Here is a 20,473-nt window from a genome sequence, read left to right as displayed (position 1 = left end):
TGTTTCTTTGGATGGAACCTCTTATCATTTTAGACTTATTTTTTATCTAACTTAAGCCTATAAATATAACATTTTCTTAGTTTTATGAGCTACAGCCACACAATATGAGCTACACATTGCTATACGTAACATTGAACATGAGCAGTAAGTGATATTTTTGCACTAGTTGTACAGGCCTTTAACATTAACATCACAGATTCCCATCCTGTTTTGCGTTAAAAGTTTTAAGAGTTACTGAGTGGAGTTTCAGATTTCCTCCAAGAAATAAGTTGAAACGTTTAAAGCTTCCACAGATATTTCTTTTCCGGACGTGTTTTGTACAAAAGTGAAAAATCAGCCTGATTTTATTTTGGATGGAAACAGCGCTCGTGTGAGATTATTCATGTGTCTTTTCCTGTTTTGCTTTTTTTTTCTGCTTCTTTTTCTTCTTCTTTCTCCTCATCCTCCATCACGGCTTTGTAATTTGTCCTCTGGATCTCTGTCTCTGTCTGCTTTGCATTCTTTGGCCTGTCCCTCTCTCTCTCTCTCTCTCTCTCTCTCTCTCTCAGATCACAGTGAGTGTGGCTCAGGGGCGAGTCCGGAGCCCGTCCCCTCAGCCTCGCTATAAAAGCTATGCCTACACCCAGGCTGCGTATGTCAAGTCGCCCGAGCAAAAGAGGAGGCGTTTTACTGAGCAGGTCCGTGTCTTGCAACAGGCTGGCTGTCCTCCTGTCTGTCTGTGTCTGTGTGTCTGTGTGTGTGTCTGTGTCTGTTTCTGTTTTTTCGTCCGCCCTGTGTTTGTCTTTGTGACTGCAAGAAAAAGAGAAAGAATAAATTCACCTGTCAGAACAAATCAGCTGATAATTGACACCCTGAAAAAAAGAGAACTTGATTCAAGATGTTCATTTAATCCACTAGCTGGAGCACGAATGAGACCAACGATGCATTGAAAATCTTGAGACATCTTCCAAATCAGTGTTTCTGAGAGTGTGGGACGGTTCAGGAGAGCTTCCTCTTCTTATGGAATATCAGCACAGCTCCCAAATATGACATAATGTATTTCCAGTAGTTTTGACAAGCTATAAACTTTCTATTAAATGCAGTTTAGAAGCAACTATGCAAAATGTTTAAAACATCAAAAGTGTGCAACCAGTGTCTCCTCAGTCTCTCTATGTGAAGTTTATATTTTTGAGTTGTGCTATGTTTGGACATGGTGCATATTTTAGTGGACAAACTACAATTTTCACTTATGAGTGTGAGACAAGAGAAAAGAGCGTCATGAAAACTGATTAAGTGTAGAAATGACTCATTTTGTTAATACGATTGGCTTAGGGTCTTTCTGCAGATTTTCATGTGAATGGGACTTTCCCACCTTTTGACTATATGAAAAAAATCAACACCAAATAAACCATAACGCTGTGACAAAATCACTGCTGAACATTTCTTCCAAATCAGAGTACCTTCATCTGCGCTGATCCTAATCCAAAGTGAAATTTGCAGGTTGTATCAGCGCCTCCGTTTCATATCTGAGACAAAAAGTAGCTGAGCATTCACCCGTATTGTGTCGCCTCTGATTTCGTTTCGCTTTCTCCCAAAACATGACATTTTATAATGCTTTTTTGCATTTTCAAAGTCGTCACACCAAATGTGGCCCCGAATTACGTTCAGAGACTGTGTCAAATGTCTAATGGAGCAGCAGGGCGCTTCACTCGAAGCATATGAAGAAGAAGAAAGATTACTTGTCAGATTAGCTCTTCTCAAACTTCTCTGCTGTTCTTTAATGTGCAGGATACACAGAAACATGGAGTAGAAGTGCTGGCATCATTACAAGGTTATTCCTAAAAAAAAGAAAATGGCAAAAGGGGAATAAAACTGGGAAAATGGCTAAAACAGTATAAAGCATCAGTACAAGTCACAAAAAACAACTGCATAAAAGCAACTGCATTGTCTAAAATAGAAAATAATACACGTCAATATGAATTCCGCTTTTACTACTCTGTTAAAATCCCCTGGTTCAAAGTGCCTTTTCACCATATTTGAGTTCAATATAAAGTGTTAAGTGTGCTCACAACTCACATGCAGTATGCATATGTAAGCAGTAGTGAAAGTGACGGCTGAGGTCAGGTGCGTTTCTGTGCAACAGCTCAAGTTTGACTCATTCTGCGACGCAATCGCTTTCAAGTGAGCAACCGAGGCAAAAGTGAATGGTATTGAAATGCAGTTCCAGAGGCTATTTGTCATTTCGCCTTTTGGGCAGATTGTCAAACGAGCCGGACCAACGAGCTACGAGCACGGTAACAAAGGTTTGAGGTCGTATAAGTCACTGTAATGTGATTACCCGTGATAATTCCCAGCGATGGAACATCCAGCCGCATGGTTTCAGGAGGGTCTTACCACTCATCCCTTACGCTTTCTTTCCCCCATCCTGTCTCTTCCTGTTGTAGTTCCTGAGTCCCGGCCAGGAGGTGCTGCAGCGCGGCCTCAGTCCTCTCCCTCCAGGCTCCACCAGCCTGGAGAGCTACCAGGCTGCACTGGAGGAGGTAAGACAACCCCGGACATACACATTAAACTTGCATCTGTGGGATGAGCATGTGGCTTGCGAGGATTAAAATATGCTTTCTTCCATTAGTTACAAAAAAGCTACTTATAATATGTATTTCACATCACGTGTGCACAATTCTGATCGCATCATCTCAAAATATTCTATTTTTAAAAGAAATGACTGTTTTTAGGTGTAAAAATTCATCTCATTATTTAATTATTAAAATCTGGTGAATTTTCCATGTATTTCTTCATCGAAGGAAAAAATACTCTTTTTAGGGATTTATTTCTCAAATTAGAGCGATGTAATGTCAGAATTGTGTGTTTTTTTTATTCTCTCCAAAAAAGGTAAATACATTTCAAATAAGGTAATTTATTTCTTATATTAGCATCCTTCTTTTTTTGCAGTGTATTGCAAAAAAATCTCCATCCTTCTCTTGCTTCAAATCTTTTGTTAACGATAGTTAAATTTCAGCAGAAATCCAAACAATTGGTTTCTTGCAGCCTCTTTGAACTCAAGTGCCCCTTCATTGACAATATCAGTGGATTTTTAATTGGATGCTATTTCACACATGATATCCAAGCGTGTAATTACTTCAGCAGTGTCTTATTACAATTGAAAAAGCGGCGTGGATTACTATAAGTCGCAGAGGTTGGACTTTACAGCAATTTATCCATTTTAAATTTGGCTTCGGAGCCACTGAACTAAAGCTGTAACCGTGCATTAATCTTCCTGGTAAAATGTGCCCATTTTCTGCTGTTTGGCCAAACTTTAGTGAAATAGAAAACTGTGAAGATCCGGAGATGGGGGATTTGTTTGCATGAACGTTGACTGTCTCTGCCCTGAAGGTCCTGACGTGGCTGCTGTCTGCCGAAGACGGCCTCCAGGCCCAGCCGCACATCTCCGACAATGTGGAGGAGGTGAAGGAGCAGTTCCACACACACGAGGTAGGAAGAGGTTTTCAAATACCAACTGAATGTACGGCCACTTTATATGACTGGTTCATCTCACACTCGGACTACAACATCACACTGAGCTGCTTCTGCTTGAAACTTTCAATCAGAAGCAAACAAGGTCTGTGATTTAGGTGTTTGCGTATCTGTAGCAGAAGCAAGTGTACTACTAGTAACTTTACTTCTTTGTTCGGAGCATGGCATTAACCTACTTAAATACAATTTGATGAGTCTTTTCTACCATTGATATTTGTAGAAAAGCTGTGAGCACGTTGGCCTTTTGAGTGACAATCACAGCTTAGAGTAACTTCTAAAAAAGCCTTTAGTATTCAGTGTGAAGTGGGACGTCACCAAATACACAAGATCTGCGCTCTTTGTCAATGGAACCACCCTGCAACATGAAAAAACTCCCACTTTTACATTATACAGTCCAAGAATTTGTGATTGGAAGGACCAAACAGTTCCCAAGTCTCCTGCAGTTTAGTATATTATCTTTTACTGGTACAGTTCCAAGAAAGGCTGCTTTGCTTTTAACCCAAATGAATAGTAATTTCCACAATTGTTCTTGAAAGTGTCTTTCAATCTAACCATGGTAAGTTAAGTGGAATGACAAAGCATATGACATTTCTGAAAAATACAGATTTTGTGCAGGAAACTGGCAACAAAGAAAAGATCTTTATTAATCTTTTCCAAGAAATGGCTTTGTATCAGATATTTTTAAGGACATCCACTTAGACCTTCGTCCCAGTTAGAGTATTTTGATTGAAATTATAATCAGGTTGACTTTAAAGTGTGTATTTATAGTATATGCAGATGACACTGTAGAATTTGTGCACTGTATATTTCTTTCAACTGAGGGTTTTTTTTGTCTGCAGAAAACCTGTGAAGACTCAAATCAATTACTGTGTTCGCCTCAGCTAAAATCAACTCAGTGTGACAGAAATTAAGTAGATTAAGTAACGTTTCCATTTTTAAGTCAGCTGCAGAGAAGTAGTCTCACGTCGTACAGTATGTAAAGATCAGGCAATACACGTTTTGTGCATCAGGGGGCAGCAGTGAGTCGTTGCAATACCCAGTTTGTTTGTAGTCCAGTGCTGTAGGACTCCAGGTGCTAGAAGGTGGGCGTTCTACCTTTATTAACCATGTCCAGAGGAAAATTCAAAGAGATCAGTGAAATAATGTCATGGATATTGTTTGTTTTTCCACATCACCTGCTGTTCCTTTAATATTTCATGTATCGGCAGAGCACAAGTCAATAATCTTTTGAAAGATTTATCATTTGGAGTTGCTGTGTTGCTTTTAAAGAGCTATTAAAGCTGCTGTTTCAAACTTTAGTGTAACTCTGATGGATGAGGACTTTCGGGAACGCTGTCTGGCTATCGATTTTGATGCTCTTAAAACAAAATTAACCCCGAGCATTTTGCCGTGCGGGACTCCGGAAGGATCTTATTAGAACTAAGTGCTTGGAGAAATAGAATAAGCACCGAAGTGGGAGGTGGGAAATTCTTTTCCTGGAATGAGTGTAGAAGGGCCAGAAGCTTTGGGAGGGTTGATTGTGCAACACGAGTGACCGGGTTGTGTCTGTTTCTCCACCAGGGCTACATGGTGGAGCTGACCAGCCACCAGGGCAGCGTGGGCCGCGTCCTCCGGGCCGGCGCTGCCCTGCTGGGGGAGGGGAACCTGAGCGACGAGGAGGACTCGGAGATCAGGGAGCAGATGAACCTTCTTAACTCTCGGTGGGAACACTTGAGAGTGGCCAGCATGGAGAGACAGAGCAGGTACAGGATCTTCTCTCAAAGAACAAACCAAGAACCAGTTCATGTCACTCTTGGTGGAATAACGTTCACACATTTCTTTCCTGTGGTACTGGAGCAGCTTTGTGCTGTCATATCTAGTGGTCGCAGATAGTATGTATAATTCTATTTTGATTATCTACACAACAAACAAATTACAACTTACAGTCCAGAAAATCTGTGTTCACTTTTTGTAATTTGGACACTTTCTTGTATTAGGCTTTGTAAAACAATATTTATTGTTAAAATATGCTTTCTACGTCGAATAAACAATTTCGAAGAAATACAGCAAATTCAACATTTAACCAGAAATTACTGCTAAAATAAATAAGAATAAAAATAAATGCGTGTAGTGGGAGGAATCGAATGTGTTTGGGTTGGAGCTATCGCATAGCGGTGGTCTGTTTGAGTTGGTTGAGATAAAACAAATATATCATCATTTTTTATTAATCTCAACCAATATTATCCAACTCCAGAAGTGCTAAGTGAGTCTCTGAAGCTCAGCTCAGATCTCAAAAGGATCCAGTGAGAATTGTAAATCAGGTAGTTCAGCCTGTGCAAATGAAGATGGCGACAGTTTCTCATGTCTGATGAGATAACGGGGCCTCGAGGAGAGACAAAGGGGGAATAAAAGCTTCTACACTGGTCACCCAGCTCAAGCCCCACACATCCATGACTTCACATTCCTGTCTTCATTTGGACGAGTGAATAAACTCCATCTCCTCCCGCACAATGAAGGACGAGCCCTTCAGCCGCCACCATTCATAGCTACAAAGAAGTGCAGCCTTTCTAATTACAGTGAACGCCATGATAACTGACACCGAGCCAAATTTAATTAACTGCTCAGCTATCTCCTTTGATAATCTTGTTGATTCGAGCACAGAGCTGTACAGACAAGGCCCGGACGAGCAAATACCTCACTCACAAAGACAGTAGGGATCTGTTGTAAAGCCGTGGCGAGCATAAGAGAGGAAGAAGCAGCTTCTTTTTTCTTTTTTCTTTACGGTTTCTACCAATTAAAGTGGCGTCTGTGAGGGTTGAACCAGCCCGTCCCCTGCCCTCCTGAACCCCTCGGCCCCGGACGGGTCGTCGGGTGGTGGTTTGACGTGTGTGGGCTGACAGCTCTGTGCACCGTGTGTCGCTCCCAGACTCCACGAGGTCCTGATGGAGCTGCAGCATCAGCAGCTGCAGCAGCTCACCGACTGGCTGGACGTGACGGAGGCACGCATCAAGAGGATGGGCGCTCAGCCGCTGGGGCCCGACCTGGAAGACGTCAAGCACCAAGTGGAGGAGCACAAGGTGGGCTTATGCCGACTCTGGTTTCTACGATAAAACTGCCGTACGCACCGAAAAAACAAAACAAGTAACAATATTGTTAATTTGTCATATCATTCCATTACAAATAAGAGTCAGCACCCAAAGATTTCCTTGAGTAACTGTGGAAAAACCTTGTGCAAGTTCAAAAACGACTTAGTTTTTTTTATATTTCTAAGTATTTATTTACAATTTCACTTTAGTTAATTTCCCATGACACATGTGTTGCCATAAAGTACGATATAGTTTGCGATATATTGTGCTCCTCTCGTTTGCAGAGACTTTGCTTGTCTTATAGTTTTGGTATTAAAAGACTTTTAAAAGAAAAAAGGAATGAAGAAAAAGTTACACAAGTTTATCTTTGAGACAATAAAAAGAAAAAACAAGTTTGGATCTTTCTATCCGAACTTTCCAGAATTTACTCCCCCCCCCCCCCCCCCCCATTGTGGAGGGTTTTCTCCAGAATGGGAGTTTTGTTTTGTTAGATTGATGTTGAGAGTTAAAGTTTATCATTAGCTGCTACAATTTTGTTTCCATTCAATCAGGCCTCAGCATTTTTATCGATTTTAGTAATACTTCATCATTCCTCAGATTTACGTTTGATCCTTCAAGGATGAAGAATGAAATTGTTTCCAAAGCTTTTCTGAAGGTTCTTTTAATAGTATAGCCAGCTCTTTGATGGCGCGAAGAAGAAAGATACACGAGGAGCCCTTCAAACACCATCTCATGTCAGTGTCCTCAGACTGAATAGTATTATCAACGTCTCCATTTCCATGACAACTTGGCAACTTCATTTTCTAACAATCATGTGCGATAGGGACACTATCTGCAGAACAGCTCCTGAATGAGTTTGTTTCTGCTCTCCAAGGTCAAGCCATTGATAATATCTCTAATTGTGGGGTGTACCGCAGAGCGACGCTCAGTCTGCAGATATCGCCTTTTTTCACACCTCCTGTGGAACTAAAAAGCATCAAATTAGCCGTATTACAAACTCTGAGGTTTCTCTCAGAAAGAGGCTCGGTCAGATCCACAAACCTGCAGATGCTCCCACAGAGGAGAAGCAACAATTATAAGCCACTACAATCACAAATGCTCACAGTCGTTTCACTCTCGCCTGTATTGTCATGCCATTTGGAAAGGCGAGTGGAGAAAAGTGGGTTCAAACTCGTGGCTAAATTACCACCAATCACTGGTGTACAATCATAGCAAACACAACGTGCTGGGAAATCAGAGCTGCACCACACAAATACACAGTGAGCTTTCTTCTGTACACAAGAGAACTTTTATTGAATTGAAGCCCATTGAAGGAAGTACAAGATTGTAGAAATTGGTACAGTTGACTGGTCGGAACATATTTTATATACTGAAAAATATCCAGTTACCAAATACATTCTTCTACTCCATAGTTAGAAAATAAGTTTTTGACGCGTCACAACCTGAAAAAGCACATTTGATATTTTACTAATGTAAAATTAGAGCGTTTGTATTGACTGTTGGGTGGAACAAAAGTTACAGCACCATCCTGTGGTAGAAAGTAGTATTACAACACAAGACACATAAGTTAGGAGACATGCTAACACCCTCATTGGTTACTGTCGATTGTTCAAAACTAAAAATGATTGTGTATTATGTTCCTTTTTCAACATTCAGCCATTCATTTTCGTGTGTGTGTGTGTGTGTGTGTGTGTGTGTGTGTGTGTGTGTGTGTGTGTGTGTGTGTGTGTGTGTGTGTGTGTGTGTGTGTGTGTGTGTGTGTGTGTGTGTGTGTGTGTGTGTGTGTGTGTGTGTGTGTGTGTGTGTGTGTGTGTGTGTGTGTGTGTGTGTGTGTGTGTGTGTGTGTGTGTGTGTGTGTGTGTGTGTGTGTGTGTGTGTGTGTGTGTGTGTGTGTGTGCTGCAGCTCTTGCAGGAGGACCTGGAGCTGGAGCAGGTGAGGGTGAACTCTCTCACTCACATGGTGGTGGTTGTGGACGAAAGCAGCGGAGACAGCGCCACCGCGGCCCTGGAGAGCAAACTACAGGCAAGCACACACACACACACACACACACACACACACACACACACCCCCCCCCCTCACGGGCTTCTCCAACTTCTAAACATTTCCACAGATGCTCTCAGTGTGTGCCAGCTCAGCAGACAAAGAAGATTGAACAGGAGATACTTCTGTCTTTGGTGTTGTGCAGTAATTATCCCCTGCCAGCAAGATCCACCTGAGCTGTGTGCCTGCGTGTTTGTGTGTGTGTTGCAGCTTTCTGCTGATTGTAGCTTCCTGTGTAACTCATCATCACACATATAGACTTTCCTGTGTGGTCAATTCTCCGCCTGTCTTGGCCTCTGATGCTCGAACCGTAGCTGCTCTTGTTAATTTACACAAACTGCAAAGAGTAAAGCAGAAATCTATTACAACAGCTGATTCCCACTTTAACTGCAGCTTACCGCCGCCCGAATTACTGTCTTTATCCAGGAAACTCCTGCCCGTAGGTGTCTGTCTCCAGGATGTATCTAAGGATATCCAATAAACAAGAAGACCAGTATCTGGAAGAATGAATCTCTTCTGTTGTGCAGCTGACCCTGACTTGTATTGTGGCTGTAATTGCTCTGAACGAAGCTTAGTGTTGTTTTCAGTTTAGCTGCAGAACCTTTCATGGTTTTCTTATGTAATCTTAAATTTCTACAAAAGTACTTTACATCCTATTAGTTTAGAGATTTACATAAAAATACAATTGAGATAATCATCACAAGCAGGACTTTAAAGAAGTTGTTATAACAGTGTATTTGGCATATTGTGTGACTTAATAGGAGCTCTAAGGCTTTAGTGGAAGTGTACGTTTTGGGCTTCACTGTAATGTTTTAGCAAATAAGCTTCAAGAAAGGCTTCCCACGTTGCAAGTTGTAGTTGGGTCCTCCTCGAAGTGGCCTTTTCCAGAAGCAATCTCAGTATTCTCCAGAAAAGAAAAGGCTGGGAGCCGCTGCGTTATCGCATCAGGGAAATACGAGCGAGTAAAGCGCGGTAGATTGTAGGCGAAGCCGGCAACATCCACAAACAGGAAATGAAGAAAGGGAGATAATTGGATGAGACTGAAACTTCCTCGGGGGAGAAAACGGTTCGGATAAAAGTGAGCTCCTCTGCACTGAAGCAAATTAGCTGAAAATGAGAATCTTTGTTTTTGTTTAAAAAAAATAAAAAAGGTCATTTGCACAAGTATATTGATGGCACAATGCTGCTGCGAGTAGCCCGGATTACTCACTGTGTCATATTAAACAATTACAATGCGTTGCACACATTGGCTGCACAGAATATAAAGTCTAATCACACCTAATGTCATTAGAAACCCAGTGCAACTTCTTATTTGACTTTCTCTTTAACAACTGGAGCCGTTTCCTGCAGTGCAGTTTATTGCTGGATACAAGATAAGAGAGATAAATAGATGAGAACGAGCAGTGTGTGCTGGAATGTAGAAAATGCAAATCGGAGGTGCCTTCCCACTGTTGCACTGTCACTTGATAAATTACAGGCCATTCATCTTAAGATTAACCCGCTGGGCCTCTCTCCACATCTGTATGTGCCCGTCAGCTCGCCTCTCTTCCTTTTGTATCTCATTGTCTTTTCATTTCCTCGCCTCCCTCCGTCCGTCACTCCGAGGATGACTTTGTTCAGTTGAAGCTGCGTTGTATGTCAATATGCACATAGAGTGGAGTGAAGTATAAACATCTTCAGTGTATGTGTAGATTATCTGGGAGGTAATATCAATCCCCAACATTTACAATCGGAAATAACCAGGTGACATATGTGGCAAAACTTCTTTAATAATCTTCATAAACATTCCTGAGGTACGTTGCAGGGTGGAGTTCAGCCACGTTTCAGTGTCAATCATTGCTCACCTTCTGGACTCTTCTGCCTCTACGTCAGTGGCAAAGTTGAATAATTCCCTCAGTGTGACTTCATAGGAGGATCTGGACAAAGCAGCTTTGCGAAGGTCATGCTTAAAGGCAGCTGGCCGCGGTTCTGGCCGATGAAGGCTGTTAGTGGAAGTAGAAGCCCTCCTGTCAGAGTTCCACACACAGTCCAGGCTGGACTGGATCGAGCCACGCTGACTCTTATGGGAGGCGCCAAAATGCTCGAACCGCTTCCACTGAATCCTCTAAATGTGCTTTACAATGAGCCTTTCCAGGATGGTCTTCCTCCTCCTCCCCATCCTCCTCTTCCTCACTGTCATTCTTTCATCATTGCTTAAATTCCATCAACAAACATGTAAACCAGCACCATTGACTGATTCCAGTCACATCGAGGATTATAGATGGTATGACCACTGAGGAGAAAGCTCCTCCCCCAGGTGAAGGAGTTCAAGTGTCTTTGAGCCATCTTTACCAGTGATGGGAGCAGATTGTGATCTAATCTAAAGATATTTCATTCAGTCTTTCTTGTTATTCTCAAGAGAACTTCACACTGAATTTTCTCTATGGTTCCATTAGACCATGTGAGTTGAACTTCATTATTGCTTAAAAATATTGTTCATATTTCTTCTCATGAATCTTTCCAGCTGAATGTCTTCATGTTAAATAGTGTTTATTCGCTCCTGAAGGAAGCAGTATTGAACTGTGACCCAAACATAGTGCACTCAGTCTCCTGGAGATGTTCCTTTTGAAACCCAGCCTTGATGCCGTCACCTGCTCTTTGTGCCACTTTGAATTGTTGCAACGTGCAAATCAGCGGGAAGTAGAGGAGGAGAGACTAAACGTTCATGACATGCCGACATAGAACTGGATGGAGGGAGACTGTGTGAAGCTCTTACAGTAGTCTAAACCTACAGCAGCACCACTTAAAAAATGGTCCAGCATGAGAGGCTGAGCTGAGCCTGCCTGAAGGATCAGCTTTCTAATAAAACAAAAAAGGGTATCGCACAAAGTTTGAATATTTATCTCAACTCTGGATCTATATTATGGCTCTGGACTCATGAGCTGGTCTGTGGAACTAGACTATGGATCTGAACTAATGATGTAAACTATGCACCAGACTCTGGATCTATATTATGGGTATCAAATCAATCAAACACTTTTTCTTTTTTTATTTGACGGCTACTGAAAAAAATTGTCAACTGTCCTGACGTGTGTGTGTGTGTGTGTGTGTGTGTGTGTGTGTGTGTGTGTGTGTGTGTGTGTGTGTGTGTGTGTGTGTGTGTGTGTGTGTGTGTGTGTGTGTGTGTGTGTGTGTGTGTGTGTGTGTGTGTGTGTGTGTGTGTGTGTGTGTGTGTGTGTGTGTGTGTGTGTGTGTGTGTAGGTGCTGGGTGACCGCTGGGCAGCCATTTGTCGATGGACAGAGGAGCGCTGGATCCTCCTGCAGGGGATTCTTCTGAAATGGCAGCACTTCACTAATGAACAGGTGTGTGTGTGGGTGAACCTATTTTGCATCATACTGTTAAATATATTGCATTCCAGTGTCAAGTTGCTCAAAGGACGGCGTTTTACTAAGAAGAGTTAGTGGCTATAAACTTTTTCTTGTGCTTTATTTAATTCATTTCAGCATTTGTATTGAGAACAATTGAATTCATTCTTGAGTTTATTCTTGAGCCTGCTAAAATAACAACATGAGATTTATACGCGATTAACAGAGCAGCCTTAATTACAAGTCCCGGAGTTACATCGCCGCCCTGCAGGTCGGCTTTTGTGCGCGACAGTACGGAGTAAAAAGAAGTTTGTTAAGGAGCAGGTGCAGTGTTTACTCTGTTTCAAGATGATCAGTGTTATTGTTGAAGGAAAATAGACTTTTGAAATGAATAGTAGTAAATGGTAACTGTTTTAAAGTCCCTGTGCATCCTGTATGTATTTACACTGTATCTGTTGTGGATCAGAGGAATATTAGATGAAGTTGTAATTTTATAACATCCAGAAGGATCAAATTAATGAGATTATCATATTATTTCCTCAATCTGCTCTCTTATCAAGTCTCTTTCACATCTACCTCTTCTGATTCTCCTACCAATTCTTCTTTTCTTTCACCTGTTGCACTCATTTTTCCTCATTTCCTTTATTGTTTAGATGAATGGGTGGATTCATAGATGGATGAACAGAGAGAGCGTGAGAGAGTAGATATAAAGTAGATAGAATATTTTGAGATTATGAGATGATAGAATATCAGGAAAATAGACAGAATGATGATTGGTTTTTTTGTCCCCTCAGTGTTTGTTCGACTCCTGGCTCACTCAGAAGGAGGAGCTGGTTCGCTCCATCAGGACGTCCAGCCTGAGGGACCCGGGGGAGACGGCGGCCTGCGTGCGCCGTATGGCTGTGAGTTCCCAGCATGCCGAGCTACACTGACGCTTCAAACTTCAACTGTTACTTCTGCTTTTCCCAACACAGGAATTGGCTATTAACATACTGTTATCTTATTAAAGACAAGGTTTCAGAATGGAATTTATTGTATAATGAACTAATTCAAATGACAAAATGTATTTTAATGCAAAACCACAGTTTTAATATGTCAACACTTTGAGATATTGTAAATTAAAAGCATCTAACTAGAGCAAGAATAGTTATTTTTTTCTTCTATGGATTCCAACAACTGTTAACAATAACAATATGTAGCCATGGCCAATAATTTGAGTCATTATACAAGAAAGAATGCTGTACTATAATAAAATAGTGAGATAAAAAGCACAATCATTGCTGCACAAAATTGCAAAAAAATCTTTTGTATTAAACAAATCCAGTTGAATGACCAAAATTGTTTCTTTTCCTTGTCAATCAATTTAAAATTAATTAATTACATGTGTTTTATGAATTTATACAAGGTCATTTTGCATTTCACAATGATTTTTTAGTATTCAAATAATGCGTGGTTCGTAGGTAATGTCTTTCAAGCTCCTTCAGTCCGACGACCAGTGCTCTATATCAATTATTTGTCGGAATCACAATTTTGAACCCAGTAAATTGTGTACATATTTAAGGGTTAGCGTGTTGATAAAAGACTAAGATTCAGGTTAGGCAAATATAACATATTTTGTGGACTATAAGCTGCACCATAACATTTGTCAAAAATTGCTTTCTTAAGAGAAAAAAACAAAGTTGCACTGGTGTACAAGTTGCACTTAGATCCATACATCTAAAAATAAGTGTGATTTATCAGTTGGAAAATTATTGTGAGTGACGACCACAAGCACAAATCTGTGTGTTCGTTCAGGTGGTGAAGGCGGACCTGGAGGTGAAGCGCCCCACCATGGACAAGCTGTGCTCCATGAGCCAGGACCTCCTGTCCAGTGTCAAGAACAAAGAAGTAGCCAACAAGCTGGAGGCCCGGCTGGACAGCTTCGCTCAGCGCTGGGACCGGCTCATCCAGAGCCTGGAGACCAGCAGCTCCCAGGTGAGCAACTCACAGGCGGCTCAGGATTTATCACTGGATGCTGAAGATATCGCATCGGGTTGACGGATGAAACTAATGAGCCAGACTTTTAGTTTCTTCTATCAGCCTTGTTTTACAACTTTTACTTAAAAGTGCTATATACTAAATGTTTGACCCTGCAAAACACAATTCTCCAGGGGTCCCTCAGGGGTCCGTCTTGGGCCCGTCGGTATTATCGTCTGTATGCAGATGATACCATCTTATATTCAACTCAGTGTCACATCTGTAGAGCAGTCCTCCCACAACCTTATCATCTTAACACCACCAGTTTTGTTGTTACTGTACCTTTAAAGTCCTCAGAAATCTGTGTCGTGTCTTGACTTGTCACATAAGATGCCGTCAACCACAAAGTCGAATTTCAATATTCAAGATGGAAAAATATTTAAAATAATGTCTGAAATTCCTCCTCAGGATTTGTTCTTGAGACATTTATTTGATAGTTTGACATGAGACATCCTCTCTTGGTGGAGTCCCACATGGTCAGCTCGACAGCGATCACTATTCTCTCTGCTCATCTCTCTTCTACACAATGTCAGCTCGCTCCTCTCCGTCTTTATCGGCACCTTTCTGCCGTCACACTCAAGCCTTCCAAAGTGACACGCTCGGTGAGAGCCGATAAGATGAAGACAAAGGACTTCAGCGGTTTGAAATGTGCTGATAAAAACATTTATGCTAATGCAACTTGTATTCTCATTGACTAAATTGGTGGAGTTATTTAAACTAGGTTTGAAAGGAGTTCCACACTCACTATGGGAAATGTTAACTCAGCTTACATACAAAGCGCCAAGCAGAGGCTAGTTAGCTTAGCTTGGCACAGAAACGCCATGAAAGCTGAAAGAGCCTGTACTGCTTCTGTACTGATAATCAAATCTACCATAGCCACACTCGCACTGCTGGGAGCAGGAAGTGATGGGAGCTGTTGGCAAACACCACCTATACAACATCAGAAACTGGGCTTGAGGCAAAACTGTGGACGAATCCACCAGGGGGAAAACAGTCCCCAACAAATGTACTTTTTGAACTTTTCTCATGAATGTTGAAAAGAAAAAAAAGAGAAAGTTACTGTGGCTTCTTAAAAAGAACTTTCATTGCTTAGACCAGGAACATTCTATAGAAAAGCCAGTCTATGCTGCAGATCAACTGTCTTTATTTATCCATGTAGCAGCTTTGCATTAGCTTCTCTAAACAAATACAGTCAAGCACTTCTGTTAAACCAAATGTTAAGGTGAGTTAAACATTAAACAACATAAGTTAGTTATGGTTAATTTATTTTTTTTAAATGAAACTTAAAACTTTGAGATATACCCAGCCAGTTAAAGTGGGATGTGTTTATTCCAGACGGGCATTTATTGTAATATCTTGTGGATAAATCTCACTAGTTAAAATAACCGGTGTTTTATTGAGACAGGTGTTTACCACCCCCTAGAACCTGTTTAGCTTCACAGGAAGTATTGTCACATAATTTTTCCATAACCATAAACGGACACCTGCGGGAGCTCCGTCACTGAATCCAGGAGCCATGATGAAGTCCCACTGGTGGCACACGTCTTCATTTGGTGCACGTTGTTTCTTTTCCTCTCTCGATTACTTGTCCATTATCATCAATCACATAATTAGTAGATTGACCTCTGCAGACACGCTCTTCGGCTGTGAGCACCCTCGTTTCCATGGCAGCGAGGACACCCCAGGAGCTCTGCTCACACCTTAGCTGTTATTGGGATATTGGGATACTCTATTCTGGGAGAGACGTCATCAATAGACATCAGGAAGTCTTGTTGGTTTATAGAAAGTCCACTTTTCTACATCCTGACATTTGTAAACTGATGCAGCCTCCTGCTGTTTTCTCTCTCCTGCCTCATGCTCAGGTGTCATCATCTAGCAGCTCACCGCAGCCGCCGCCGCCACCACCGCGGCAGTCCGAGCTTGACCACTCCCTCATCACCACCACCATCACCAAGTTGGCGACCACGAGGGAGAAGGTGTCGGCCGTCCGCCAGACACGAGAGTCACCGCCGCCACAGAAGAAGAGACAAGTGGTCGTGGATTCAGAGCTCAGGAAAAGGTGTGTGTGTGTGTGTGTGTGTGTGTGTGTGTGTGTGTGTGTGTGTGTGTGTGTGTGTGTGTGTGTGTGTGTGTGTGTGTGTGTGTGTGTGTGTGTGTGTGTGTGTGTGTGTGTGTGTGTGTGTGTGTGTGTGTGTGTGTGTGTGTGTGTGTGTGTGTGTGTGTGTGTGTGTGTGTGCGCGCTTTAAAGCTTCTTTCGTGGGTTTTTAAATGTTTTCTAACTTGTGTGAAATGTTCAGTTTCATGCACCCCTTTCTGCTGTCCTTCCTCAGCAGGTAGGTGGTGAAACACTCCACTTCCTCTGTGTCACCTTGTAGAAACAGAGACGTCCAGGGCCTGTTTACACAACATTCTCGAGGGACAAACGCAAAGTTTCTCACAGCTCTCCATTGCTGTGAAATCAGAAAACATTTCGACTCATGTGCGTGTAGATTGACAACAATAACAATACTGCATCATCATCTTCAGAGACGGACCTTTACCATTAAAAAAGACATTTTAAAGCAGCTTGAAAATATGTGTATGGTTGTATTACAAAAACACGGCATTTGCTTGTGGCTCGACAGGCAAACTACTAACGACTATTCTGGCGATTATTTTCAAAATGTTGCCCTCCGAATGTAAAACGTTACTGAAACAATGCAGTTTTCCTTCCAGTGGATGTTTTAGGTGTAAACAGAGCCTCAGCTGCAGTGAAGACCAAACATTCAGAAAACCCTTGTAGTGAGTCGACCAACCTAGTACTCATATGTACTTTTTAACATACTTTCAGAAAAGATTGTTACTTGTGCTATGATCAGATGCACACGTGATAATGTAGTATATCAGACTGGAACATGTCAAAGATTAGCAAGGATATACTGTGTTAAGAAATATGTGATTTACCAAATATGAAGAGCGGTGTATGGAACCATGCATATCAGATACTAATGGGAGGGTTCAGACTGACTACCTCTTACCCACAGGGGACAATTATTAGTGAAATTTAATAAAATAATAACAATGCTCCCTCGTGATGTTCCACAAATCACATTATTAGGTGGATGTACAAAAGCGACATGGAAATCGACTCCTTGCGCTGGAAGTCCTTTATTCCTTGACTGCTTTTCTTTTCTGTCTGAATGAGATAATGAGGCCAATCTATAAGTGAACCTAATTAAATGGTGAGGTTCAATATGGGTACGAGCCCAGTTACAGTGTGTCTCGCAACTGTTCTACAGATATCAGGAGAGAAAAAAATAATGTTTCATCAGAGTAAATTGTGTGCATTTTGTTTACCCTCTATTGATTGGTACGTCCTCATTTTGTCACATTTCTTCCAAACTACCAACAAACACATATATAGTCACGTTACGACGCTCAAACGTTAAAATAAAGAAAGAACTGACTCACAATACACATTTTTTCACATAGGAATCAATTAAATGGCATTTTTATGCTGATAAAGTTGAGAAAACAATTTAAAAGTTTACATTGAAATGATTTAACGAGCATCTCCCTCTAATTTTAACAATTTGATTACAAAGAAATTGTCCATTTTGGAACATTATTGATACGGATTCTCACTAATTGACTGACTGAATTCGATGCTTCTACACAAACTGAAAACACACACTGATGGACTTTTCTTTCTTTTTTAAATGAAATGAATAAACTTGTTATAGATTATCAGAATGGATCACGTGGGCATTGAAATCATCAACCAGTGTTTTCCCGCTACTTCATGATTGTACCTGCATTTGTCCCGGCAACTGGTGCTCATTTCCCACTGTTACACACTTTATACGACCGAACCCCCAATAATATTTGCTTATGTTGCAAAGTGCACGTCTGTGTGTTGTCAGGTTCGACGTGGACTTCACAGAGGTCCACAGCTACATGACCCGTGGAGAAGCCATCCTGCAGAGCCCCGAGTTCTCTGTGTCGCGCAAGGACGGCAGCATCCAGGAGCTGCACGACAAAGTCCAGGTAGGAGAGAGAGAAAAAAAAAAGACTTTAAAAAACGGTGGGGAAGAAGTTGAGACGCCCCGCAGAGATTAATCTGCTGAAACCCGTCATGTAGAAATAACAAGGTTCCATCGCACAGTCGGATCAGAAATAAATTTCCCCCTCCACACGGCGGTCCTACCTGGGAGGACTGTGTGAACTGTGATTATGCACACAGGCGAGATGAGATGCAGCAAAGTGTCCGTAATGAGTTCTCAAACTTCTGGTACACGTCACTGCTCCGAAGATGATAAACACGGTGGGAAGAAAACAACTGAGACGTAAAAACAACCTGTAACGCAGTGATAAATAACTCCTATTACATGGCAAATATACTTATTCACATTCCTGTCAAGAGGTAGATGAGAACTTTGATACCACTGCAATGTCTGAATGTTGAATATAAAGGTAAAGCCAAGAGGAAGGAGCAAAATTCCCTCTGAAGACGGTTGTTTCACTCATTCAATCTAATGCAATTAGACGCCTATATCTTCCACATACTGGAGGTTTTATGCTCTGAATACTAAAATATTTACCCTTAAAAATCCCCTAAAGCAAAAAAAAGACTCTTTGAGGTTAAATCTGAAAGTTAACCAGACGTGGGAAGAGTGCTTTAACTTTATGTTTGCATAATATTACTCAAATAAAGTGGAGTAGGCGTCCTAAAAGGAGTAACCTTGTATGGTCGGCTGTTCAAAATCAAAAACAATGACACAGTATCACTGGATATATTCCAAAAGTAGATGAGTTTACTGCTTATGGAGCCTGGATGCTACTGCAGTTAGATTGAACACTAAACACAATGGAGGCTGCATGAGTCACTGCATGAGCCAAATGCAACAGTGGTTTGTTTTTTAATTCATAATTATTCAGACCATGCAGTGACCCAGTATCGCCCTCTAATGTACAGCAGTAGCATTGCTTGAATTGTACACACTACCTTTAAGCTTCTATCTGTTTTCATACTTTTTCAAGATGGTTTGGACACGAAACTTGTTTTAAACAACTTTACAGACTTATCTGAATTTTCTTCTTATCATTGTTTTGATCATCCAACTTTATTGAATATCTTAGATTTAATGATATTGATAGTTTCAAATGATCACAAATCAAACAGTGTGTTGCTTCTGCTGTTCTTGATCAGTTCTTGATTTGATTGAGTGGCTCATGCCCCAGCTTTCAATTAGAAGGCAAAAATAATTGCTATAAATCCACTCACAGAAAAACATTCAAAAGAAATTAGACACACTTATGAAAGACTTGTTCAGAGTGACTAACTCATACACCGAGTTTCTAATCAGATAAACACAAACGGGTGTAAATGTTAGTCAGCATTTTCTAAATGTGCCAACCGATCATTCCTAATGAATGGATTACACACAAAACGGTCGCTCGGCCTCATAAACAATGAGCAGCGTGTGAAGCTTTTAAGCTCCGCTTGTGGCGAAATTAACTGCCAACTCTACAAATGATCCATACGCTTTAGTAGATGATGAAAAGTGATGACTTTTGCTTTCTGCAGCAGCTTATAGAAGCCACACATCACACCGAGCTTAGAAAGAAAAGGTCTCTGCATTATTTGCTATATGAAAGCGAAAGGTGATGTAGATTCTTCAAAATAAGTGACAAAATAGCAATTTAAGTATTTCAGCGTTTACCCACAAGACAAATATAATAGCTCCAACAAAAATCAAACCACACAAATGCAAAAGCCACAGCAAGAATACGAAACCTCCACAGCAGACATACAAAGGTCACAACACTAAAAAGAAAGCCACAACACAGATACAAATACTACACACTGACATAAAAACCAAAACATTCTTTGAATTGCAAAATGAAATTACAAAAGCCACACATGTATATAAAAGCCACAACACAAATATAAAGCCCCTAAGTGCTCAAGCCACTACACAATCTGGAAAAAATGCAAACCAGCTGCACAAGTCACAACACAAATGTGAACCATAGCCACATTCAAAGTTCCAAAGCCACAATATAAATGTAAGAGCCCTAGGACAAGTGTAAAAACCACAACATTAATGTAAATGCCACATCATGAGTGTAAAAGCCTTGGCGCAAGTGTAAAAGCTTAAAACTATGAGTTTCAAATCCACAACACATGTTTCAAGGCCACAACAGGAGTGTAAAAGCCACAAAACCAATGCAATAGTCACTATATTAATGCAAAAGCCTCAACACGAATGCAGAACTGACAACATGAATCCACAAACAGCAAGTTAAAAACAAAAGCCACAACAAGAGAGCAGAAGTCACACCACCGACGGGGAACAGCCCGGGCGGTTTCCTCCCTGATAATCAGTCTTGTGCAGAAAGTGACCACCAGTGTGCAGACAGCTGTAAATGTCACAGCAGAATACGATCAGAGGCTGATGAAGCGACACAACCTCCTGCTGTTGTTCACTCACGCTGTGAATTGGACATTGATTCT

General features: G+C 41.2%; 1 protein-coding gene across 1 annotated transcript in view; it reads left to right on the top strand.

The window, feature by feature from the left end:
- LOC308127802 (dystrophin-like) overlaps positions 1 to 20,473 on the top strand; it is a gene marked incomplete at its 3' end in the record, with an annotated part of 105,190 nt that overhangs the window by 27,871 nt on the left and 56,846 nt on the right. Inside the window, exons 9-19 of the mRNA XM_080493131.1 lie at positions 549 to 677; positions 2,424 to 2,519; positions 3,370 to 3,468; positions 5,071 to 5,252; positions 6,416 to 6,566; positions 8,479 to 8,598; positions 11,857 to 11,958; positions 12,756 to 12,863; positions 13,756 to 13,935; positions 15,840 to 16,036; positions 17,880 to 18,003. Of these exons, the coding sequence (XP_080349257.1) occupies positions 549 to 677; positions 2,424 to 2,519; positions 3,370 to 3,468; positions 5,071 to 5,252; positions 6,416 to 6,566; positions 8,479 to 8,598; positions 11,857 to 11,958; positions 12,756 to 12,863; positions 13,756 to 13,935; positions 15,840 to 16,036; positions 17,880 to 18,003 (1,488 nt within the window). The remainder of the gene's footprint in view (positions 1 to 548; positions 678 to 2,423; positions 2,520 to 3,369; positions 3,469 to 5,070; positions 5,253 to 6,415; positions 6,567 to 8,478; positions 8,599 to 11,856; positions 11,959 to 12,755; positions 12,864 to 13,755; positions 13,936 to 15,839; positions 16,037 to 17,879; positions 18,004 to 20,473) is intronic.

Source organism: Lipophrys pholis (genome assembly GCF_963383615.2).
Source record: "Lipophrys pholis genome assembly, chromosome: 23".
In the NCBI taxonomy this organism is placed as follows: domain Eukaryota; kingdom Metazoa; phylum Chordata; class Actinopteri; order Blenniiformes; family Blenniidae; genus Lipophrys; species Lipophrys pholis.
Note: the sequence above shows the minus strand (reverse complement) of the source record. Positions and strands in the feature narration are given on the sequence as shown.